This window comes from Aythya ferina (genome assembly GCF_964211825.1).
Source record: "Aythya ferina genome assembly, chromosome: 1".
Taxonomy (NCBI): Eukaryota; Metazoa; Chordata; class Aves; order Anseriformes; family Anatidae; genus Aythya; species Aythya ferina.
Window position 1 is genome coordinate 23,256,122 of NC_140296.1, and position 25,917 is coordinate 23,282,038.

The 25,917-nt window shown below is 40.8% G+C and overlaps 1 protein-coding gene across 5 annotated transcripts in view; it reads left to right on the top strand.

Annotated features, from left to right (window-relative positions):
• FRY (FRY microtubule binding protein) overlaps nucleotides 1–25,917 on the top strand; it is a 239,526-nt gene that overhangs the window by 60,700 nt on the left and 152,909 nt on the right. For 2 of the 5 annotated variants that reach the window (XM_084527712.1, XM_084527714.1), the window contains exon 1: nucleotides 11,787–12,014. The exons of 2 other annotated variants lie outside the window; for them this stretch is intronic. In XM_084527712.1, coding sequence (XP_084383838.1) covers nucleotides 11,945–12,014 — 70 coding nt within the window. In that variant the 5' untranslated portion in view covers nucleotides 11,787–11,944. Of the gene's footprint in view, nucleotides 1–11,296; nucleotides 11,335–11,786; nucleotides 12,015–25,917 lie in introns of those variants that run through there. One more of the 5 variants, XM_084527715.1, reaches the window with a different exon arrangement.

Genomic DNA, 25,917 nt, shown 5'->3' on the forward strand with positions numbered 1-25,917 from the left:
ATGCTATGCTTGCAGCTCGCTGAATTAGTCAGGAGCTAGTGATGACCTCCCTAGATCTGTGAGAGAGTTCAGGTAAGGTTCGTGCATCAGTGACCTCCGTGAGGTGGCAGGATACCGTGTCACTGAGCACCGCTACTCCAGCGTGAGCTCCAATTCCACACCCAGGAGCACAGCTCCCCACACCACAGCCCCAGGGGCTCTGTGCTCCCACAACTCCAGTGAGAGGCCTCAGAGTAGGTGGATCCTGGCTGTTTTTTAGGATCGATGTTCTCTACTGAACTAGGCTGTTAGGAAATTTAACTGATAAAGACTTATACATCATTTCATGTCCTACAGATTTACACATCTTATTCAAATACTGAAATAAGCATCCTGTGTCAGTGGATTGTTTCCAGTTATATGCCCTTTACCTGGGATTTCATTTCACAGCTCAGAAGCCAATCCAGAGGTGAAGAGGAAGGAGCCCGTTTTCCTCATCCAATCTATCGAAATAAAAAGCACGGAGGAGGATGCGAGCTAATTTTAATAACTTTAAAAACATGGGTTTAGATTTTCAAAGCCTTTAATGATGCAGTAGACAAACAGCTATTAGGAGTTCGATCCTTACCCAGACTAGGCACTTAATAATCTACAAAGCAACTGTTAGAAATTTCAGGAGCTGAATACCTGTGAAAACCGAGCCAGTGGTGACTCAGTATCATTAATCATTTTAAGTGTAGTTAAAGCAACTGTAATTACTACTGTCTTTGCTAGGAAAACATTTAGTTTTAAGTGTGACATCTTTGTGTGCATTCTTCCCTGGGTACTAAGCCTGAAATAATGTTGTTTTCTCAGTAAAATAGGAAGCAGATTTAAAGTTTTGTTTTGTACATTTTTTCACTGAATTGCAATTTCCATTCAAATCTAGCATGAGAGAAGTTTAGAGTAACATTACCCTCTTAAGCAGGTAGTATACATCATTTGCCTTTTTCTACAATAAGCAGGCAGCCGTGTCAGAAGCTGTATTTCACAGAAAACCAAGACACTATTTTCTAGGTTAGCGAGATGAGACAGACTGAAGGATATAAAGGACCCAATTATGAAGGTTGCATGTGTTTAACCTTACCTCTGTGAAGAAAAGGGTGCTTCTCTAAATAAGCAGCAAGTCAAAGGATGCTGGAGCTCTGTAACTCTATGGCCTGGGTCCAGGTGGGAACACTGCTACTGTAAAACCTTCACCACAGCATGGGATAGCCCTTGCACAAGTGCTCATCTGTTAAAACTTATTATGTTGAGGGGAAAAAAAATACAGCAAAGAAAAACTTTGTCTGTAATTGAGTTCTCTCCTCCCATAGCTTACTTTGCAAGGTGAAACAGCATGTGCTACATGCTTATAGAAAAAAAGTTTTCTTCTGTACTCTTTAAAAACATCATGAAAATATTTTGCAAGTCAGAACGAGTGTTCTTATGTAAGACCAGTGAGTTTTGTTTTGTTTTGTTTTGTTTTGTTTTTTAAGCAGAGTTTTAGCGCCTATCTATCAAGCATCGAAGCCTGCAGTTGTGCAAGCATTACATAACAAACCCCTTTCCTCCTGTCTCACTGCTGCTTGCTTGCCCAGGAGGTTTATACCCAAGGGGATTTCAAAACTCCCTAAACCTTTCCCTTCAACAACTGCTTGGGATTGAGGTGTTTTCTTGGCATCACTTCTAAGAATTGAGGAAAATAATTTTGAGTAGCAACAGGAGAGCGCGATGGCAGAAGCTGTAACCCCAGGGTTGTCTGCACGTAATGAGCAAAGACTGGAGGGGATAACAGGCACCAGACACAGAAAGTTCACTGTGAAATCTTATGGCTTGACTTTTCTTGACACTACCTCACTGCAGTCATTTTTAGAGTTGCTGTGAGACAATCGGTGATTGGAGTCATGACGATTTTTGCAGGTAGCTAGTGGTGCTTACTTTGGATATGCAGTATTCTCAAAAGGATGAAGGCGATTGACAGCTTGCTATTAAAGGTGTCAGGTGAGCTAAGAAGTGTCTGTTCGTGTGCACACCGTGTTTATAAACTGCAGTCAGGGGAAGAAGAAGAATTTTTTGGTCAACCACTTGGCATGACTTCTTAGGTAATCCTGATTTTCTGAAGCATTTCTTCAGCCTACCTTGAAACAAAAAAGAAGTTTAAAAAGTTATAGATGTTATCTAGCTGAGTAATCAGGTCACTGCTCCAGCTAGAGGTAGTGCTCGCCTGAGCTACCTGAATCTGAACTTTGAATCTTTGGTAGCATTTCTGAGTAAAATGAGAAAAAAAGCTGCTTGTCCCGTAACAAACCAAGGCTCCTGCCTGCCAAGCACTTCACTTGTAGCAAAGGCGTGATTCCTCTTCCGAAGGATGAGCAGTCTTGTTTGAAACAGTATGTGGCAATACGTGCGAGAGAAGCGTGGAAAGCTGATGCCGTGATACATACAATTTGACACTTCTGGATCATTTGAAAGAGCAGCAAAAAACTGTCGATAGTAATGTGAAGTCAGCTAATCCTGGCGCGAGCTCGGTTTCCCTGCTTTAGCTCGCTAATTCCTTTGCAGGTGTTGTGAGAGATAGCGTTTTTTTGAATAATTCAGAGTGAATGTTTTATAGATAAAACCCATACGGGGTGGAGGTGTTTATGCTACAGGGAGTGCTTGTGCTGCCCCAGACCTGAGCCCGACTGGTCTGGCAGCCTCTTTGATAGCAGGCAGCGCATGACACCTGATAGGAAGGTGGAAGAGGCAGCAAATGTACCACAGTCTGACCTCCTGTCCACCTTACCGTGATCTGTAATATAGGGAAGTTGGCTGAAACTCTTCCAAAAGGTTTATTCTCATTTTACGAAGAAAGTAAAAAATCAGTTTCTAAGGTTGATGTTACTGGTGGAGCAAAGGGACGTAATCAGGAGGATATCTTCGTGCACAGTAATGAAGATGGTGAGTGTGAGTGTCCAAATAGGTCAGTCAGAAAGGAAGAAGTGTTAATAATTAACGACAAAACTAGAGAACGGAAAGGAAAGTTAAAAAAAGAACAAGTAAGCAAGTAGCTTATCACAAGAACATCTTACTTTAAATCGGAGAGAGCTTTAGGAACTGCTGTGGTAGAATTAAGAGAAGGAAGACCTGTCTGAAAATGTATTTAGGATTCAGGAAAACATTTGTGTTAAAAAAATCACATTGCAAGAAGTGCATAAATAGAGGTAGGAAGAATTGTCTGCTGAGCAGTGGACTGGTATTTGAGAGCAAATTGGAGCACTGAAAATTCCTGTCCCTAATTAGATGTTCAATGGAAACATCATACACATGCAGCATGGTATGGGAGCTATCTTGCAGAGAATGTTGAGCATTTCATTCTGCAAGGGAGACAAATTCAGGAAAACAAAAGGGTGTGATGTGGTTCACATTTGGGCAGGGACACTTTGGTTGTGGGATCAGTTGTGCCTCTGTGGGTAGGTGCAAGTGGCACTTTGTCCACTCCTGCTGCTCCTCTCAGCATCTCATCTCCAGCACTTCTCTGGTGAAGGGCCTGGAGCACAAGTCCTGTGATGAGCAGCTGAGGGCACTGGGGTTGTTCATTCTGGAGCAGAGGAGGCTCAGGGGAGACCTCATTGCTCTCTGCAACTGCCTGAAAGGAAGGTGTGGGGACCTGGGGGTCGGCCTCTTCTCACAGGTAACCAGTGATAGAACCAGAGGGAATGGCCTCAAGTTGTGCCAGGGGAGGTTCAGGTTGGCAATGAGGAGACATTTCTGCTCAGAAAGAGCAGTCAGGCACTGGGACGGGTTGCCCAGGGAGGTGGTGGAGTCACCGTCCCTGGGGGTGTTCAAGGAGAGGTTGGACGTGGTGCTTGGGGACATGGCTTAGTGGGTGACATTGGTGGTAGGGGGGTGGTTGGAGCAGATGATCTTGGAGGTCTCTTCCAACCCTAATGATTCTGTGATTGTATTCTATGATTGTAAGGTCATGAGCTTTTCCTAAAGCAGGTTCCCAGCTGTCTGCCTCCTGCCCACACTGGGGAGGAGGGGACATGGTGTGTCCCCGTCATCGGGCCCAGGGAGAGGAGGAGGAATCCAGGCCCGAACCTCAGGGAATGCAGGTTAATGGGCAGCACTGAAACGGGGATAAGAGAGGAGAAGCTGAGAAGTCTGATGATCTCAGCTGTAATAGCATGCAGTAATTGTTAGACATCCCTAGAGACCCTATAGAAACTCGCAATATCTAGTGATCAGCATGCTCCAACCCTTCCCCTTCCTGCCTTGTACTTATCTCTCTTCTTGCAGGGCTTGCTGTGAGGATGGTGTAAGAGATAAAGCTACGCTGTGGAAGGGAAGTGGAAGAGGCCCCTGAGTATCACCCTCAGTTTTTGACTATTTTGGGGTTGGGTCTATGCATTGTGTAATGAAATTTCATACTGAGAGGAAAAGAGTGACAGCCACCGCTCCTGGCTTCTCTTTTTCCAAGGTCCGTGACCTGGTGCAAATCTTTTAGGCGTAAATTACCTCATGGAAATTAAGCTTTGAGTGGGTGGTTGGGGTTCTGTCACTAATCTCGTCTCTGAAACAGGCACCCAAAGTTAGAGGCGCTGCCAAGGGTTGTTTGGAAATTTCCTACTTTCAAGAAGTTCTGCAAAATTACGTCATGCTGGGACGTCTGGGGAGTAAGTTACATAATTTTATCTACAATATAGATAAGGACTTGTAACCAAATAGAGAAGGAAATTAGTTTAGAGGATTATAATAACAGAAACCAGCTTGTTCAGGGAAGGTGCCCGGAGACTGCAAGGTGAAGAGCAGGGAGCAAATACTGCTCAGACTGTTCTTCATGCCTGCTGATCCCTGTAGGCTGTGCTTGGAGGATGCAGGCAGCATTTTGACCTACGCAGCAGGATTTCTTGTGTCTCTGTTGCCTGAGTCCACGCCCCAGTGATAATTGTGAAGATTTTAAACTGGCTCACAGGGCTGTGTGGTGTTAACACATGTATGGAAGGTCTGGGCGAATGAAGAGCCTGCAGAGTCCTAAGAGAACATCCCAGTGTGACAGCTCCAAAACAAATCAAGGGAAGGATAACAGTACTGAGTCTGGAAGGCATAATTCCAGCATTAACTAGTTAATCCTCCGTGAAATCCTTAGTAGGTGGTTATGATATGTTATTTCCAGGTACCAGCTGAAGTCACAAACTGCTTCTGATCCATACAATTGCTCTCATGAATCCTCTGAACAAACTGAGGATGGGAGCAGGGTGATACATGAATGATACAAAATATTTTATGTGATTTTATCCAAATTGTCTTCTATCCTTTTTTCCAGAAATATGGACGTGTAGTTTCTTTGCTCCTATCCTCCATTCCGACACAGTTTGCCATGTAAATATGCATTCCCCATGCATTGTTATTTACTGTCCTGCTTCTGCTTGTTTTGCTTTCCATCACTAGGTGGCAATATGTTAACAGTCAGTTACAAACAGAAGGCAAAACAAAATGGTGCAGCAAAAAAATATTGATACATAAAACTAAGGAGGATTTCTAATGCTTTATTTATAGCTTTTCACGTTAAATCAGGTTTGCTTAATGACTTCTTATTTTGTGCAGTGCTTTCTTGTCGATCTGTACTTTTAATTTGGATCCTAAAGTGTTTTACACTAAATTGTGTGACACTGTAGGTACTTAGAGTTCAGTTGATTTAGGTAACGATTTTGGTTTTCATTTTAATAGAGGATATTAGCAAAACATGTGTACAAGCTGCTTGTTAACGTTTAGCTTGAAATGTATCATGTTATGCAAGTTGTAGAGAGAAAAACAAACCTTCCAAATATTTTAATGGAAGGAAAAAAAGTTCATAAACTCAACAAATGCCAAGTTGAAGAAAAAAAACTCACTACATATAAATGTTGTTGTCTTTTTCTGAGTACATGTAAAAATATTATTTCTTTTTTTATTTCTGGCTCACATGTAGGCTTATCAGTTTACAATCAATACAAAGACATTATTTTTTTGTGTGTTTTTTTACTCCTCTTCTGAAACCAGTGGGAGGAAATCAGGTACTTAAATGTAAAAAATGTAAAGTTTACATTTATACTTTAATTTACAATTCTAAAGTGTAAAAATGGCACCTAAACGTAGGTGTCCAGCAGAAAGCCTCCAACTACTGCTTCCCAAGGCTGTGGACTTAATGTAAGTCTTACATTTGCCAGTCTCAGTGAATAACTCACATGCCTCAGGGTATCTAAAATGGCACTAGATGCCTATATTTAGGCACCTGAATGCCATCCCATTATGACCAGCATCCATCTGAATGCCAGTGCAGTCTTTTGTAGAGAGGTTCCAAGTAGTTTATAAAAGAAAGGAATGTGAAATCATGAATGCAATGCAATATAACCCAGGAGATGATAATATAACGGATCCTTTTTGGTTTTATCTGTTATGTGTGTTCTGTACTGGAACCCTGTGGGTCTGGGAATCATTATTTGCTTTATATTGTGCAGAAGAACTAGACCATGGCAAAACCACAGGGATGCTAATATGCAGTCCTTACTGTAGTTCTTTGCTAAAAAAAACTACAGAAAGCCAAACTTTTATACAAGCTATACCAATGTAAATCCAAGCTAATTTCATGGAAATCAGAGGCATAGGTATAATTCAAGGCTAGAAGGACAAAGCTTTTGACCCAAATTAAGGAGGAAACGCTGTATGCGTTGGAGAAGCTGTAGAAAATCAAAAAGAGTGTTAAAACTTCCATTAGTTCAGTAAAGATAGCGTTGGCTTTGGGATCTGTGTCTACATCACTGCCTTGAAGCTGCGGGGAGCTGAGCAGGAGTGGAATGACTGACACCTAGCAAAGGGGGAAGCAAGGAATTAAGCACAAACTAGGCCAAAAAAAAAAAAAAAAAAAAAAAAGTCTTTTGCTTATGCTTTTTTTTTTTTGATTAGGTCGCTGTGTTTTCTTGATGGAGTTTGAACAGACATCCTTACAAATGAAAAATATAAGTACTTGCTATGTAAGGTTAAAGACTCTTTCTGTTTGCAGCAAATAAGGAACCTGGTGATCCACTTCGATTCTGCAACTGGAAGAAAACCCTTAGGGGCTTCAGCAACTCTTTGCATTTAGCCTGAGATTTTGAAGAGTTCGGATTGCAAAAGCCAAACAGATCTTTTCATACCAAACCAAAATGAGCTCTGAAAACTTGTACAAGGACTGTGCTGTATTTATCTTGCCAAATGCTTTTTTAAGGATGCCTGCATGCAGTGCTCAGAATATAGAGGACTGAAGTGCCTGTTGTATTGCTGTTATAAATAGTAGTCACAAAAAATGTGAACAAAATGGGTACCTATACCGCCAAATACTGAGAATCTAAATAAAGTGCCTGATTTACCAAAGTAGCTACCCTAAGTATCATGTGTAGATAGTGAAGAGAAATGGGCTGTTTGGGAAAGTAATTGTGCTCTGTACTGGAACTCTTGGGAATGCTTGACTCATGCTGAAGGCACTCACCTCCCAATGTTGGCATCTAAATTGGATGCCTCAAGATAGATATTGTGAGCACCTCCAGCACTATGTATTCTTGTTATTTTCTTTTCTTTGCTTGAGTGAAGGTTTTGGAAGGCTATTTCTCAGATGTTTTGCAGTGAAAATAGCTTTTCATGCAGCGTGCTGGTCACAGAAACAATTCTGACCATGGTGACACGCAACTTATCCCAACCTGTTTTTTCTAAAGCTGGGGCACGGAAATTTAATAGACTTTGTTCTGCCACAGAAGGATATAATGCAGGAATCCGTGACTCCTGGATATGTCCTACCTCTGATCTCAGAAGACAGATGAGAGAAGGTGGACTGCATGTCAGTCACAAGAGCAAAGTTTGAGTTGCGTAGAAATGTTTGTAATTGAAGTAATGCTTCTGCTATCTTGGTAATCAGCAGGTGCTTCATCATGGTAGGCTTTATATTTTAGATCTTTGATATGTTATCTAGGTGCAAAAAAATGTTATATTATCATTAACTTACAAACTCCCATGTAGCCATATCATAAATCAAATACGTAAAACTCTAGTGTTGTATTCGTCATTAGAAAGCCTATTACACTGGCAGATTTTGTACACTTATGCCAGACTATTCTCCACAAGCTGAAGTACATAATTGAATTCTGAATATCATAAAGTCAACACGAATTAAAGTAGAAGCTGTATAACTTCAAAACTTGTTAGTCTTGTCAGCCTCCCTAGAAGAAGTTTCAAGCGTTGCATTGGAACGGTGCTGTTTCTGCCATTTCTCTGTGTTATACCTGTTTTGGGAGTGTTTCCAAAATGTGACCAAAACCATTATCAGGGGGGCAATTTTGCCTCATGAAGGTCATCAGACTGATGAGTTGTAAGCATTGCTCTGCGGGACTGAAAGCAGTTATTTAGGCTGTACCTCTGTACACGTGCATTCTGTATGAACTCTTACAGACAAGGCCAAAAATGCACAATCTAAGAGTGGTGGCATTTCTCTTTAATATGCTTTGTCTCAAGACATCCATTAAGTTGTTAAATACTTCACTGCAATAGTGCATTTTTAGAGGAAATGTATTATTCATAAAGAATATTATAGAGTGAACTCAGTGAGACTCTGTATTGTGTATTAATGTGGTGATATGATGTTAAAAGAAGATTATTATACACGAAATGGAATTTGTCTCAAAATCACTTCGGAAGAAGTCAGTAAAAAGTGCTAGGGGGTAATGCTGCTGTTTCAAGACTGATTATAGGTATCCTTTTTAACATTACTACATAAGGACATGCAAGTAGGCATTGGGTGACACCTTAAGGTCCCAGACACAAATTGTACTTAGAGATGTCAAACGCAACTTTGGATGGGACAGCCCGTGTACTTCAGCACTGGATGATTTAAAGCCAAGAGATGGTGCAAGCATCCCACTGCGACCGACCAGTCACCCATCTCACCTGGTAATCCCCTCCCTACAGAAGCAGAAGATGATGCTATTTGGGAAGAGCACACATGAACGTAGTCAGTTCATGCAGCCCTTCCCTCCATGCTCCCCAGCACATCCCTTTGCTGTATTAGAGGTGTCGCAGGGAAGTACATACCTGCCTGGTTCTTCATAGACCTGAATTTCTGTTTTTTATGAGATTTTGAAACTGCTTGTGCTTTCTCCCTCTGTGACCTCCAATGGCAGCAAGCTCTAGAGGCTCACAACTTCCTGAAGAAAAGAAACACTTTATTTTGTCTGTTTTAAATTGATCTCCCAGTCATTTCATTCAATGCTCCACTGTACTTCTGGAAAAGGACTGCAGAGTGTATTGGATGTGTCACCTTTGCATCATTAGTGAAGACGTTAGGAGCTTGGATGTCGGAGTGTAGAACTACGGTGAGCACTATCAAAAGTTCAGCAGAGTAAGGATGTGCGAAGGAAATAAAAGCAAATGGTTGAGTGTCCTTGGCCATTTAAAGTTTTTAGACCAGAGCACAGATTTTTAAGGGTCTAATATTCAGTGAGGATGAGAAGAAGATGCAACCACTACCTAAGAGAGAATGCCTTGCCTTTGTTTTCAATAAGAACCAGGCCTTAACTACAGGAACAGTAGGAGGCATTATACTTTTTTTTTTTTTTTTTTGGTATCAATTAATCAATTATGAGGTGAAAGCAGAACAGAAAACCTTCATATTCTTCTTTAAAAATCACATAGCTTCCCCTTCATAAAAGAAGAGCAACCCTATGAAGTTGCTGATCAGGTAATATTTTTTTATTGAATCTAACAGAAGACAGATTCTGCCTGGTAAATATAAACCAGAGAATTTGTGAGGAGAAAATGATCCAGACAAACAGAAGGACCACTTGACCTCAGCCATGTTTAAGGCTTTGAAACAAAACTTGGTGGGATTATAACTAAGGTTGTGAATTTAAATGATAACAGAAAAAAATGCAATAGGGATTTTGTAAAGATAAATATTTGCAAATTGAACTTGCATCTTTATTTTAAGGAAAAAAAAGAGATAAAATCAATGTATCAGAGGTCCTTAGAAATGCATTTTATGTGGCACCACAAAGGAAATCCTTGCCTAAACACTCAAACACAGGAATCAATGCAATACTGGGTGTGGGGAGCCACGACAGGGCTCTCAGAAAAAGAAATTGAGGGCCCAGAGAGACAGAAAGGGGATGACATTTTTACCAGTATAAGGAGGAAGAGCTGATCAGGTCTCTGATAGCTGCTGCAATCACACGTGAACTCTCTGAACATTTCTCATTATCTGTGTTCAAGAAGGGGGTAAACTGGTTTTGAGTAACCTTAGACTAGGAATTGAAAGAAGGTTTATAAAGTGAGCTCCCACAACAGCCTGCCTTTACTGGGGACACAAAACCTTATCTCCAGATGTGTTGTGTTTACAAGAGCCATTTAACATATTTTCAGTGAGAACCACAAGAACTTGGAGTCGGTGACCCTTGTGCGCCTCAGCTTTCAATCCAGAGATCAAATATTGTGCATGCTGGAACTAAAAATAACGTGTAAATATAACCACTGGCAAAGTTTTTTGAAGAATCAGCAGCAGACAAGCTACATTTTGGCTCAGATGCTCTAATTCTGAGATGATGCAGGAAATTTATTCCACAAGTGAGGAAAGAAGTGCTGTTACTCCCAGAAAATAGTGTCTTGAAGGATGATACCAAGAATATATGAAACAAAAAAAAAATATTTGGGAAAGAGATGCTTCTTATTTTTCTTTATTGTCATTAAGATGTGCATAGTTGTGTGCTGTGATTATTAGAAATAAAACCTTAAGAATGTGGGAATAGCGATTAAATATTTTGTAGGAAACACAGAGAGGTTAAGAAGCAGTGAATTGCCTCTGCCTCATTTTCTTATATTAATTCAGCTTGCCCTCCTTTCTTTAAAAAAAAATAAACATTATTCAAGATAAAAATGACATCAAACTGAGAATTGTCTGTGGCTCTTTTGGAGATGAATAGTGAGCAGGGAGCTGCCTCTTTTATTTGCCATCACGAATTCAGCTTGCTGTCTCTCATCTTTTGTTTTAAAAAAAAAAAAAAAGGAAAAAGTCGAGAAAAAATGACATGTTTTTCTGTCACCAGGAAAGAAAAGCAGAACCAGGCAGCCTAAACGCCTTGGGTTTAGTGCTCTGGAAGTGCTTCTCTTGTGCAACTGGGCTGACGGATTGCCTTTTTTTTTTTTTTTTTTTAACGTCACTGCAATCAGATCTATGGGCGCAGCGCTGCTTTACCGCAGCGTGATGCAGTTGTGTACAGTTCAGCGTGCTCCTCTTGGAAGCGGGCGGAAGGAGAGCAGCTGACCAGAGCATGCGGAGGATATTCATTAGAGGTTGTGTTGTTGTTGTTTTTTCTCCCTAAAGCGAAACAGTCCGTGTGAGATCCCTACAGCTGTGGAAGAGACGCATTCAGAGGGGCTTCGAGCCGATCCTGTGCTTGCGAGAGGAGGTGCAGACGCGCAGGCTGTCAGCTTCTGATGGAAAAAAGCTTCAGACAGGCAGACTGCACGTTATTCAAAGCACAGCTCAGGCACCCTTCAAGAAGACACTCTCGCTGTGCTTATGGAACAAGTGCTGGGGTCCTGCACATGCCTTAACCGACCGGGAGAGATTTGCCCAGTTGAGGAGTGGAATAAATGAAAACCCACATTGAGGGGTCGGGGGAATAAAATCCTCCGCAGATACAATTCACTACAAGCCCCGAAGGAAGAGCAAAGGACAGAACCTCATGGTGTGTTTTTGTTGTTGTTGAGCTTTTTTTTTTTTTTTTTTTTTTTCAAATGAGCTTACCTACCATGAACGGAAGAAGTGGATCTGCGGAGACTTCATTTCCTCCTCTGACCCCTCGTTTACATCACTAACTGGTGACAGTCACATCTACATACATAGTACCTGCCACTTCAGCTGCTCAGAATTATAGAAGCCTCTTTGTATGCAGCAGACATGGCTAGCCAGCAGGATTCAGGCTTCTTTGAAATCAGTATCAAATATTTACTGAAATCCTGGAGCAATAGTGAGTAGCAGAAGAGTAATCTTTTCATATTACGCATTGCTTGGGAAATAGCTAGGATAACCTAAGGGATGAGATCTTAATAATTTTGTATGTTTGTGTTATATAAACCAAATTTATATTTTTTTTTGCTTTTGTCAGTTCTAAAAAATCAGTGTCAGAGATTTCAATAGGTTTCATTAACTGCAAAGACTGTAATGAGATTATACTTGATTTTGCTTGATTGAATTCTGAAGTTAGGCTGCTTTCTGGCTCTCTCTGATAGTACATTGCAGGGAGTACATTCCAAACAGCATTTCCTGCCTACATGTTTATTTGATTTGTCCAGGCTTTATCTAAGTATTTTTGAAAATGCTGCTTAATCACAAGGGCGTGGCATTGCTCAGAAGTTGCTTTTTATTAATCGTGCACCAAGGGCAAAAATATGATGGTTCTACTTCAGGTCTGAAAGTCATTGTATTAATGTGATGAAAAGCCAAACATGGGTTACTTATAGCTGCTCTTCCCACCCTCTGTGCTTAATTTCAGAATCTTATGCAATATTTCCATCCAGAAAGAACCCATCTGTTTATCTAATCCAGGCTGGGTTATACAGAATGTAAACAAATGGCATTTTGGGCTTCCTTGCTCTTTTCAGTATTGCTGTTCCTGATGTCTGTTGCTGTTTAAATCAATCACTCTTCTGATTTTTAGCTATATTATATAATAAAGATTGCTGAATAAAATTTAGTGCTTACAGATACAGTCAGATCAGGTAAAGCCATGGGATAACTCTGCCAGAAATTTGCTTTTTAACTTAAGATACATGAACAGTATATTCCTTTTCCATCTGAGCTTGCATTAACAGTGCTAGATCTCCATAATTAACTGTTTTACAAAGATAGAAGACAATGTCTCTGGAAAAATCCAACTTGGTTACGTATGCAGTAAGGTTCTGATCATCCCACTATCTATAATTTAATAACTTCTGCATAAGAGACTAGTATTTTAAAATCCTGTGTTATAAAAAAAAAAATGCAATATCTGCTTCATGCAAGGCATGTATCTGAATACCTGCAAAGGAATAAAAATAACTATTAGATGTGTGTCATCCTAGGCTTGTCTTCATTACATGATATCCATAGAAACTGTATTTTTCCAGGTCATTTGTAACCTCAGTAACACCGTAGTGCTTGTTTGAATCTGTTTTTCTACCACAAGTGTGAAGCCACCAGGGAATAATGCTATTACCTAAACAGCATTGCTTATCTGCCCTACTTCTAAAACATTTTGTGCATAATTCAAGTCAGAATTGGAAGGGAGTTCTGTGATTTATTCACCTTTTTGGACTAATCTTAATTAATGAAAGCCTAAGTGTATATTGTGACAACACATCTATTATAACAAGCTACTCCCAGTTTATGACAGAAGACAAACAAGTCACTTGCATGGTGCAGGAATCAAATCAGTTCTGGCATTATTTTTATAATATATTGCTGTAACTTCAAGACTGAGTAAAACCACATAAGAATATAAAAAATATCATGGAAAGAAGTATAACATTTTAATTAATATATTTTTTTCCTCTACACTGAAGTATATAGAAAATATTGCAAGACAGTAAAGATGTTTCTAGTCTAAAATAAGAAGTCCTTAAATGACATTCTGTTTTAGCAAAATGGAAATGTTATATGAGTAATTGGTATTTCTGACACACCTTTAGCTGATAAACATGCTTTCTACTGTATTTGAATAAACAGTAAGAGGAAATATAATAAATTAATCCAGATTGACTTAAACTTGTTGCCAATTTTTTTTTTTTTTTTTTTTGCTGCTTTCAGTCTGGAAGGCTGTGTTCATAAATCTGTACATATCCTTTCTAGCTGAAAAACAAACAATTTGATAAGAAGACGGTAGGGAGTTCAAAAGACCTAGGGCTTTCTTCAGCTCTGTTCTGTGATGGGTGGAGCAGAAGAAAACACTTCCCTTGCTTGAGAAACGGCTGCGAAGCCTGCACATGCATGCACAGGAACATGTTTTGCAGAGAATAGGTGCTGTGTCTGCATACCCAAGAGCAGAAGTAAGCCATAAATTATGCTGGGGCATTTACCTAATAGGAAGAGGTCTAACCTACTGTTAAAAAAAAAAAAGAAAAAAAAAAGTATAGGTGGTACAGTATACATCTTGCTGAAATCCACGTATGTTTTTGTCAATTAGCACCTTACTACCAAGGCTCTAAGTATTTTTTATCCTCCCCAGGCTTTATAGTCCAGCTGCAACCAGTCCTTTCTGTTCATTCATGTTTTAATGTATACAGAGCAGTAATATTTTCTGATCGATGCCCAGCCGCACCCATGGCTCATTCTATACCACGAAATGTACTCAGATACTCCATCTGGGTTGACAATTTCCTCTGATTTTCCTCTCTAAGGTTTTCTGAAAAGTAGCATTCTTGTCCTATGGGGCAGGATTTCGGTTCATTGCCACAGAGCACTTGCTGAGGTGTTCACCTAGGATGCTTCTTTGTTTGTCATGTTCATCAACCAGCTAAGGAGACAGCTAATTGATGTGCACGGGAGTTGGTTCATTTTAGGTACCTGTTAACTGTTGTCATCTGGATGATGCAGTGAGTAGTGATCTCAGTAAGCAGCCACTCTTCTCCCTAGGGGACAAAAAAGCAGAGTCATAGTCTGGCCTTTGAATCATCCCACCAAACTGAGAGACCTCAAAACACTCCTGCGTGCAGCTCTCAAAACAGACTCTTGCTCTGCACATGTCAATAAGATACCGTGCACGTCATGCAGGTCTGGAAAATACTCCTGTAATGTGTTGGAGATGGGATCAGAATGGGGAGTCTCCGGCTGAAAAATAAGAATAATTATTATTTTTTATTTTTTTTTTAAACTGATGCCATTTGTGGTTTGAGGTTTTCTTAAAAATGCAAGTGTTTTTGATCAACACTGTTTTAGTCAACAAATGCATTAATCATTTATATTACTTCTTTTTGAAAATACTGCTAAAACGGCCATGTGCACTCCAGGTGAGCTGCACTCACTTAGGTGCACCCAAAGTTAGTAAGGTGACAGGAATAAAATAGGGCTCACCAGGACTGGGGCAATTAAAAGTCATCTTAGATGTCTATTATGGAAATATCATAAAATAGGTTTTGAAAAAAAAACAAAAAAAAGATTTGTAATTTATTCGAAGAACAAAACTTCGGCATTTGAATCTGCTCTTCCCATAGACTGTTTTTACTTTTTGAATGATCCATCTGGTTTTATTTAATCTGAATTTAATTTGGGAATGCATTTTTCAAATTCATAATTTCCAAAGCACCCTGCATCTCAAGAACAGAAGTTTAAAAGTAAAGCTACAAGAAGCTGGAGTAACATCAGGATAAACTGTAGGAAATTCTATAATAAACTCTTTTTTTTTTTGCAGTTTCTAGATTAGACCTGCAATTAAGTTTATTGTTCCTTTCTTGGAGGAAAGCACGCTGTGGAATACCCGAGATCATACAGGTAGATGGCTCACTTGTGCTCTCACAAGTCAGCTGCTACGTGGGCTGGCAGCAATTGCATTGCATTGTCTCCCAGTTCCCAGAGATAGATGTAAAGGTGACTTGTTGTATAATGAGACGAGAGGGCACATGTTGCATAGGGAACATTTTAATTTTATTTGCTGCTTCTCCTCGAACGGGGTTATCTTCGGGGTGATATTTCTGAGGATGATAACACTTGTTTCTCAGCGATTTGGAATTATCTACCTTTGAATGTTAAGATGTTTTTTGTTTTTTGTTTTTTTTTTTCAGTAGCCTTGCATGTAATTCAAGTTACAAATAAGACCTTATTCAGTATTTGGACTTCAGGTCTGTTTCACATGGCCTGTACTTCCAGCAGCCACACTTCCAAATCAAAATCCTCACACCACAAAGCCTGTTGCTCCATCCTCCTCCTCTCCACCCACCTCTTTGTGCCCCCGTGTGCCCAGTCCCTACCACACTGGCACTTGGTAGCTTCAGCGAGAGCTTAATCCTGGGGGCACACAGGTATCAGCTATTGCCTGGGTGCCTCAAACACTGCAGCATCCAGGAACAGCCCCAGGAGGACCAGTGGCTGGTCACGAACCGAAATGATCGCAGTGCTCATGTCCACACAAGTTGTTTTGTCAGATGAGCATAAGCTGAGTCCTTTATTAAATGGAAATAAAACATTTAGCCACAAAATTCGCCATTTTTACGGACAATGTGCATGAAGTGCAGTGTCCATGAGCAAGGGAGAAAGGAGGGCAGCGGGCGGGTGCTTAGGTAAAACTCTGCCCTCTGTGTAAATGCCGTGGTGCACTACGATTTTGGTATTTTAGTAAGATGTTATCGTGCAGGGTGATGAGAGCAGCCATTCTGTGGGGGGTCAGGTATCTGCAGGCAAACGCTGAGCTGCCTGGAGCTGAAAGTGCTAAGCACACCAGAGACAACCTAGGGAAGAGGCTGCTTCATGTTACTCGCTGCCTGCTTAAGCAAACGTACGTCTGCACATCTGCTGAACAAGAAGCACAAATCCTTCTTCGCTGCCATCCCTCTTGCTGTGGCACTTGCTCTTGCACGCCCCAAGGAGCTGATTCAGGGAGCAAACTCACCTTGTAAGGGAGGCATTCGCGCTCACCTGAGGCTGGTGGGTGACGAGGGGCTTGGGAAGGGGCCGGGATGTGCGGCTGCGGTAAGCAGGAGGGCAGGCTGATGCCAATTGGGATACTGCAGCCCAAACAGGGGCCGTGCTTGGACCTTCTTTCTCCTCTTGCTTGCTTCTGGGGTCTCACTCCAATACACCTGCATAACGCAGGCCACTTCCACAGCCTTGCCTTTAGAGAGCCCTAGGATGAAGGTTAGCATCTGCTCCAGCCTTGGCACCTGACTCTGCCGTGGACAATGGGCGCTGTTAGTTCAAGCTTTCTTGCTAAATAAAGTGAGCTGATTGCTCTGTGCACTGAGCCTGGAATTAGGGAGCTTAGTCTATTCTTCAGCTTCAAGTAGTCAGCGATTGACAGCAGAGAAGTGACGTGCCTAATAGTGCTCACTGTCGCGTCCCAGTACAACTTCGAGCTTATCTTCAGATCTGATCCTCTCCCTATAGAGCTACAGGAAAAGGTATTAAAACAGAGTGTTTGTTTGGGCTGTTTGTCTTCTGGTTGTTGCCCATTTTAGAACCTGCGTTTTGACGTGGTTCCTCTGAGAAGTAGGGAAAAATGGAAGTTTTATGACTTTGGGGACTTGAGAACTCTTAAAAAAGGATTTGTGTTTATTTTGATGTTTGCTATTCTCTTCAGGACCTTCCAGAATTGTTTCTACCATATTAGGAGAAGAAAAGGATGCGAGAATCAGAAATGCTCTATTGCAAAATTCAGTTTATTTACAGAGTGAGTTCACTTGCCTTTAGGAACTCCAGATTATTGTTGTAAGCATCTATAAGTAGACTCAGTGAAATCTTAGTGCAAATTTTTGTGGCTAAAGGGCAGTCCTCATCTCAAAATATAAAATAATCTGGAAACTGGACATAAACAGGGCATAGATAATCACTGGGAGATATTCCAATAAAGTTCTAATAGTTTTATTTGTGGTAAAAACAAAACAGTTCTGTTATACTTTTAGCATCCACTTCGAGTGATTAATTTGTGTTATCTGATGTTGCAGTAATGTAGGTTTATCAAACTACCAGCAGATTGTTTTTGTTTGTTTGTTTTGTTTTGTTTTTGTTTTTGTTTTTCCAGTCCAGCTAGCTACTACTGAGAAGCACCAGGGAAAGAACTAACATATCTTATGGTTTTCCTTATGCATATAAAATCGCACTGTTTTGGTACCTGAAGGGAAGTGATGATATGCAGGTTACTGTAGGTGTATAAAGCACACAAAAGTGTCCATTGTTTAGTAGTGGGGGATGTTTTCATTAGCTAAATAAATAGCACTAAAATGCTATTTAATGCTATTTAATACTAAAATGCTATTTAATTCATAGCACTAAAATGCTATTTAACATTCCCTTTGCATCTCAGTCATATCTGATCCACTCATTTCATTAATACTTTAATCATTCATCTATATATTTACATATTGAGTAGTAGGAAAAAGTCAGTACCTCCAGAATTATGACTGCTTGTGGTTGTCCAGGTTTATTTTCTTTATTCATTCCTGAGCTTTGAAAGTGATTAGTAGGTGCTCTTGCGCATCAGAATTGGTAGCCCTACCTGGCAGGTGTGGATTTGCAGAAGCTGTGCCTGGGAGGATCAGTCCCACCCCAGCCTCTTGCCCCTGTCCCCACGCTCCCACCCCTTCTCTTCCACCCTAACTGGCCGTAGAGCTGATACCCTATCAGCTAAACTGCCTAAAATGGTGTAGATGCTGGTGTCAGCATCTACATGGATACATGGGGACGTGGATACATGGCTAGGAGCAGGAGGCAGTTTTGGCAGATTTCCTGCCATTAGATCAGCTGAGCCGGTAAAACATATTTACGTTAACTCCTCTATCTGTGCCTACTTCTGAACATCAGAGCTAGTTCCTTCTCCAGACCAGTCTACCTTTTGCATCCCCCTCTCCTCTGCTTCAAAGCATCAGCAGTGAAGTTGTTGCTATTGTTGTTTTGGCGATAAATTAGGGCTGCAGACTAATTTCAGAGGTAGGTAGCAGAATTATTTGTGAGTAGGTGATTTTTCATTCACTGCAGTTACCTGAATCAATTGTCCATAGAAAGAAAATCCCTTCTCCTTTAATATACTTTCATCTCAATCATCCAATCCTCTGTCTATTGCTAAAAGGAATACTTAGTATTATGTTCAAACTTCACAACAGCTCTTGGAGCCAGATATTGCCAGTTCTTATAATGCTTATATTTTTAAAGGATGTAAGTAGAAAGCTGTTCAATAGTACGACAAAGCAGTGCGAGACATCTGCCAACAGGCTCGTCAGCCCCCTGAGAGCCTGGATCTAGGAATGACAGGGGAGGGAGATTACAAACCACAGTTCAGTTAGTGGGAAGCAAAGGGTGCGGGGCAGTGGGAACAAGAGAGACCTCAGGAACCATAAAACAGGATGAAGGGACACCCACCTCAGGTATACGTACACAAATACATGCACTCTGGAAAACAAGCAGGAGGAGCAGGTTAACATCTCACACATCTGGAGTGCTGTGAGGGATGGATATAGGCTCTTCAGGAAACACCTGCAGGAAGATGATAGGGGCTGCCATCTTAATGAAGAAGCTCCTCGTAAGTATGGAGTTTTTCTGTGGGATGGCAGTGTTTGAGAGTTTGTGGGTCAGGATCAGAAGGGAGGACTTTGAGGGTGATGCGATGGTGGGAACCTGTTGCAGGCCACCTGATGAGGGTGAGGAAATGGGCAAAACCTTTTTTAAACAACTAGAGGAAGTCAGTGGATTGCAGACACTGGCTCACATGGTGTCTACTGGAAGTACAGTTTTGTGGGACACAAACAAGAAAGTAGGTTCTTCAGAGATGTTAGGAAAAACTTCTTGACACAGGTTGGACCAACTGGGGGTGAAGTGTGGCTGGATCTGCTGTCCACTAACAAGGAAGAACTGACTGGAGTTCAGGATCCTGAGGAAAGTGAAGAAAAAAGGTGACAGAATATAGACTATAGACTTGAGAGTAGATTTCAGTCAGGTCCCATGCAGCTCTGAAGGCCAAAGAAGCTCAGGAAAACTGGCAGGTTTTTGAGGACAGCATCTTCCAAGTGCAAGAGTGGGACAACTCAATCCTCAGAGAAACAAGCAGATGTATGAGGAGACTGGCTTGGTTTATCTGGTACTTCATGGCTGAGCTCCAATGCAAAAAAAGGCAGTATATTGGCGGTGGAAGCAGGGGTTGGCCACAAAGAAGGAATTCATACACATTGCCCAGGCACGCAGGGATAGTGCTTAGAAACTTAAAGCTCAACTGGAGGTGAGAATTGGAAGGAGTATCAAGGGCAGCAAGAAGTGCTCTACAGCTACCTGAAAGGAAGGTGTGGGGAGCTGGGGGTCAGCCTCTTCTCACAGGTAACCAGTGATAGGACCAGAGGGAATGGCCTCAAGTTGTGCCAGGGGAGGTTCAGGTTGGCAATGAGGAGACATTTCTGCTCAGAAAGAGCAGTCAGGCACTGGGACGGGTTGCCCAGGGAGGTGGTGGAGTCACCATCCCTGGGGGTGTTCAAGGAGAGGTTGGACGTGGTGCTTGGGGACATGGTTTAGTGGGTGACATTGGTGGTAGGGGATGGTTGGACCAGATGGTCTTGGAGGTCTTTTCCAACCTTAATGATTCTGTGATTCTAATAAAGACTCTCTTGATTCATTTGTGGCAAAAGGCTGAACAAGGAAATTGTGGCCCCATCACAGAATGGGGCAAGAGATGTACTGACAGCAGATGCTGAGGTGTTCAGTGCCTTCTTTACCTCTGTCTTCACCAGCAAGGTGAAGGCCCATGCTGGCCAGGTGCTGGAGAGCCCATGATATGGCACTTGTGATATGGGGAAAGGCAGGGCTTGTGAAAGTCCAGGGCTCGGGAGTACGGGCTCCTTTCAGGAACTACTGAGAAGGCTGGCAATTTCATAAATACGGTCTTCTGTATATTTCAAATTACGGTCACATTCAAAACTTTTTTATTGACAGCAGACAGCAGAGCCTGCTGAAGCAAGTGGCTGAATGAAAACACACCAGAAAAACATGGGCTTCGTGGTTTGCTTTCTGCCAGTAGCAGTGGCATCACTAAGCTGTTGAGTGCCGCTTGCTTCCTCCTCTGCATGAGGTACAGAGATCACAAATATAGTGAGACCACCACCAGCGCTGATGTTAGTGCACAGATAACAAGGCCATTGGTGCAGTTACAGGGCCACCTGGGAGAGTCAGCTTTTCCACAGCTCTGCAGGGAGATTTTGGGGTGCTTTTCAGGCCACTAGTTTGAAGAGAAATCTGAGTGTTGTTTTGTAAATCCTGTGGGATTGCTGTAGTGACACACATCCCTTGTCTCCTGGGGAATGTATCCCTGATAAGGAACTTAATTATGCGGTTGCAGCCATAGCAGAAGTCTCAGACATGGACCCTTTTGAGACAAACACCATCTGATCTTTATTCTGAATACGTTCTACATTTTCAGAAATTTGCTATCATCAAATGCAGTACTAACACGTACAAGCAGAGAGGTGACTGTGGTCTTCACTAGTTGGTAAGGGAGCAGGAAAACATGATTGCTGTGTCGTTGAAATATGAGGATGTTAGGTGTGTTAGTGTTAGACAAAGATTGATCAAAAGAATGTAACATCTTGATTGTTATTGCTTTTGGCTTTATTTATAATCATCAAGTTACAGATGGTTTTGGTGTTATTTTGAAAGTCTTGACTTAGAAAGACTCATAAATATCCCCTTGAGTTCTTAAGTAACCAGTAGTGCCTGGCTCAGCACAGAAGTCTGCCAAAGGTATTGTTTTGCCGGAATTCTCTTATTAATGATGACAATTATACTAACATGTTTTCCTAATCTCTGGATATCTAACTCTTCTATGTCTCTGTGTCTTTGAAGAGTCTCAGTTTGTATGTGGAGTAAGTTAAACTTCAAAGGATGTCCATTTATCTCTTTGTTTGTTTTGATATTGATTCCCTAAAGTAAGATCTCTTGAGGAGAACCATACATAATTATCTTTCTTACTGCATTTCTGATTGTTATTTATGAATGTCTTTAAAAGTCCGGATCAATTTGCCTTTTTACACAGAAGATTATCAGTATAGATTTCTAGCCAAAGTTCTTTCCTGAGCAGTGTGTAGAGTAGGCTCCTGCATATATTTGCAATAATACATTGTTGTATATATTCAGAATCAGTTTTAGTCTATGAGGATTACAGAAATGTCACAGGTTGAAAGTAGTCTAAGCTACTTGACATTAGATTTTGCAATTTATCCCCTTATAACTGGAATAATTTTTCACTTCCTTTCCACTGCTTATTCAGTCTGCCTGCCTTTTTTGAACATGTTGATGAAATTCAGAAAAAAATCAGGGAAGAGTAAAGATACCTCAGGTTCTACAGAATATGTAAAATAAGGCTGTTAGGTAGTGAAGAAAAGAAGTCCACCTGAAGAAAAATGGCAGCACAAGCTTCTCATCTTCTTTGGCATAAGAAAACCCATGCTGTGAAAGTCTTTGCAAATGCCCCAGCTGTGAGACAAGCTGCAGTCACACCTTTGTAAGGAATGCACACAAAACTCGCAGTATTGCTGATTTTAAAATCCATTCACAGGGTGAAAAATTGGCATTCCTTAGCTTAAATGCAGGGAAACTGCTGCAAATACCTTGCAGTAATGCACATTATAATAATATTCATTCAGTGTTTCCCATCTAGAAGCTTTACAGACTTTAATTCTTTCACCATTATTACGTGCATACACAAGACAGAGGTATTATTCCTTTATTGCTATTGCAAGGCAAATTGAGACAGAGAAATTAACCAAAAAACACAAGATTACATGTGAAACCTGTGTTAGAACTGGAAATAAAACTCTGTCTTCTGTTCCTTTACTGCAAGAACCATCCTTCCTCCAGATTGTTGGTAGGCAAACAACACACTGTGAATCATGACTCAACTAGTTATTACTTGTAATGAGATTTTTAATTGGCAGCAAGTAGTAATTTTAAAATGGAAATGTCCTTGGATTATTTTAAATTCCACAGGGTGCATATTTCTTGCTACCGATGCTTTAAATGGGGAGAAAATTACTTAGCTATAATTCTTTTACTTGGAAGGAATATGTCTGAAACAAGTAACTTCAGCATACCCTTTATCTGCGTGATCTGTGTGCCATCAGAACCAGTGCTACTCAGTTATTTTGATTTTGGTTCTGTTACTCATAGGAAGGAATATGTGGCAGAGCAATGTATGTGTTCTTTACTGGGATGAGTGCGTGATCAAGAATGGGGATCAAAAGCTTGAAAGTATTGCTTTTGAAACACAGAATCAGTTGGGTTTGTAGTAAATGAAGTCTAAGCTTCTCCATTGTGAGTCTTTAGTATGTATGTCATAAAATAGAAGATGGAAATATTTTCAAGGGAAATGAAATTTAAAAGTGCAATTATTTTACTCATTTGTCTATCATGTTCAAGCAGAAGGGGGCAGGGGAGGTAGTACTGGGTGCTACAGGAAACTGGAGATTTACCCAGCAAGTAAAATGACTGGAATCATTGGATTGTTATTTTAATGAACAGTAAAAAAAAAAAATGTTAATATAGACAGGTTGGTATTTTATGTGATGATAGTAAAAAAAAAAAGAGAATGTTTGTTAATGATTATCTGTGCATATTACTTTGCCTTTTTTTTTTTTTTTTTTTCCACCAAAAACCCATTTTCTGTTGCCATAAGTTTTCATTTGCTCAGCATTTTGGGTTAAAACAATTCTAAATCACTTCTGAATGTCCCAGAAGGTGAATTTTGGAATTTTCTACAGAAGTGGTTCAGCCCTCCCTGAGAATGTGAAAATATAAAAAAATGCCATAGTTAGTTCATGTTAAAAATTCTCTTGAAGAGGATCCTGGGGAAGGATGTGGGACAGGAGCTGTGCAGCCAACTGCACTGGTAAGGTGAATGTAAAAAGAAACCGCGTGCAGAGGGGAAAGTGAATTTGGGTAAAAAGCCCAGGAAGGAGAGCCAGAGGGAGTGAAGGGAAAAGAGGCAAGGGAGTCGTCATGGGGGAGGGTTTGGAAAGGGGAGAACTGACACTTTGTGGGCAGAGGGAGTGGAAGTGAAGAGTGGCTGGTAGGAGACAGGGCCAAGGGGAAACTGGAAGAGGGTGAAAGGATAGGGAGAGGAGGAGGGAGGGATGGGAGGGATGCAAGGAGAAGGCGAGCGCGTGTGGCTGGGTGAGGGAAATGGGGAACTGGAGCCCGGGATGAGGATGGCGAGCCTGAAGTGGGGAAGACACAGTAGTGAGCTGAAACTGGGTAGTGAAAGCTGGAGTTAAGAAGAGAACAGCCTGGAGATGTGGGAGGTGATAGACGGAGAAGTCCCCTCTCAGGTGCAGAATGCAGCACGGGAGTCCTGGTGTGCGGCCTGCTCCTTCCTGGGGACATTCCCCCAGCACCCTGCACACCTCGCCTCGGGTCATGGTGTAGGGCCAGTGGCAGAAAGTGTTAAATGTTACCAGGTGTGGAGAACAGCAGGTGACTCCTGTGTTAACTGGGTCAACAACTGGTTAATTTGGTATCAGATTAATCATACATGTACTTTATTGCCTCACTTACCACTTTGACTTCTGAAAGCCAATGAGTCCCATGAGGTAATGCAAGAGACGCTGCATTATCTAAACGTAGGTTTAGAAAGAAATACTCTGACCAGATTACTTTTCCATTTATTATTACTTGTAATGCAGCAGCAGATAACCTCCTAACACATGTTTCATCTCCAGTATAATAGGTAGTGTGTAAGCTAATAGAAAAAGCTCATCTGTCCTGTGATCTGTTAGTGAGGATGGGCAAGGGGACAGGTGTGGGGGCTGTTGATAGCGTTGTCAGTGAATGAAGAAAGCAGGCCGTGTATTCAGGTATCAGTGAATATTTGACTGTCACTCATCATAATTTCAAGCATTATCGTTTTATAAGCAATGTGTTAAAAGCCGGCATGAGGCACTGTTAATGAATTGTGGTTCCTGGTAGCTCCTTGTTACAGTAGGATGAGGTGAGCAGTGGGGTACTGCAGGAATGGACTCTGGGCTTTATTTTATTTTATAGCTGCATTAGGGATTTGGAAGGTAAATTGTATGTTCATGACATTGATGTTAATTCCTAAATTAGAATATATAAATATCAGCAAAGAAAAAGGCGAGGATGTCTAGGATGTCTACATTTCTAAACTGTACTGCAACTGCCAACTCTCCACTGGAAGGAGAAGCATTGACCGTCTTTGTTGTCTCTGGTGAGAGAAGACACATGGACATGTCTGGCTGCACCTGTGCAAATTCCCAGCTGTGTTTAGCCCAAAGTAGGAAATCCAGACCTATGTCAGCTACAGCAGAGCTGCTGAGAATGGCAATTACAAGTAAGGGTTTTCTTGCATTTCTTTTAGAACAAACAGTACTCCTTCAAGGAGAAAAATGAAAGCATCACACTGCTGGCAAGGCAGAGATTTGTGTAAATTTAATTTCTTATGAAATTAATCGATACTTAGAATGACTTTCTGCCTAATATTAACATCATTATTACTAGTTCACCATATAGACATTATTACATTATGCATATATTTACCTTATGCTGTCGCTTTTGTGTTAGAAAAAGGCACCTAGTCCAGCAAAGTAACGAGGTAATGTCTACAAAGTTGCTACCAATTATTTCCATCAATCATTTTTCTGAATTAAGTTCAAAATGGTGTATAGTACGTTAGATCCTCTTGCACACCTAGTGCATCCTAAACATTCACATACCAGATTTCAAATTATTTGTAAATCCTATTAAAGCCCACCTGGCTTAGATGCCATGCATTTTAAAGCTTACATGTACATTATAATAATATCCTCAGGGCGTGGCCTTTTGTTATACATTTTTATTTTATATTATATGAAATACAGAAATGCCATTTCAAGTTGATTTAGTTTGCATTTATTATGTTGAATGTGCTTACATATTTCATAGAAGCAGCATTTGAAACACTTTGATGACAAGTTTGAATCTATACATTATTATTATATATGTGTGTGTGCAGACACATAAAACATCTTGCTAGTTAATACAGAAAATGATCTTCTGTCATTAAAGTTTTATGACACAAAAGATCAGTACAATCAATGACTAGAAAACTTTTTTTAATCTCTTTTGTTTGTTTTAAATCTTGTACATTGTATTTATTGTGGATTGAAATTATCGCTGTGTTTTTCCACAAACTGTACAAGAACTGTCACATTGTTATGAGA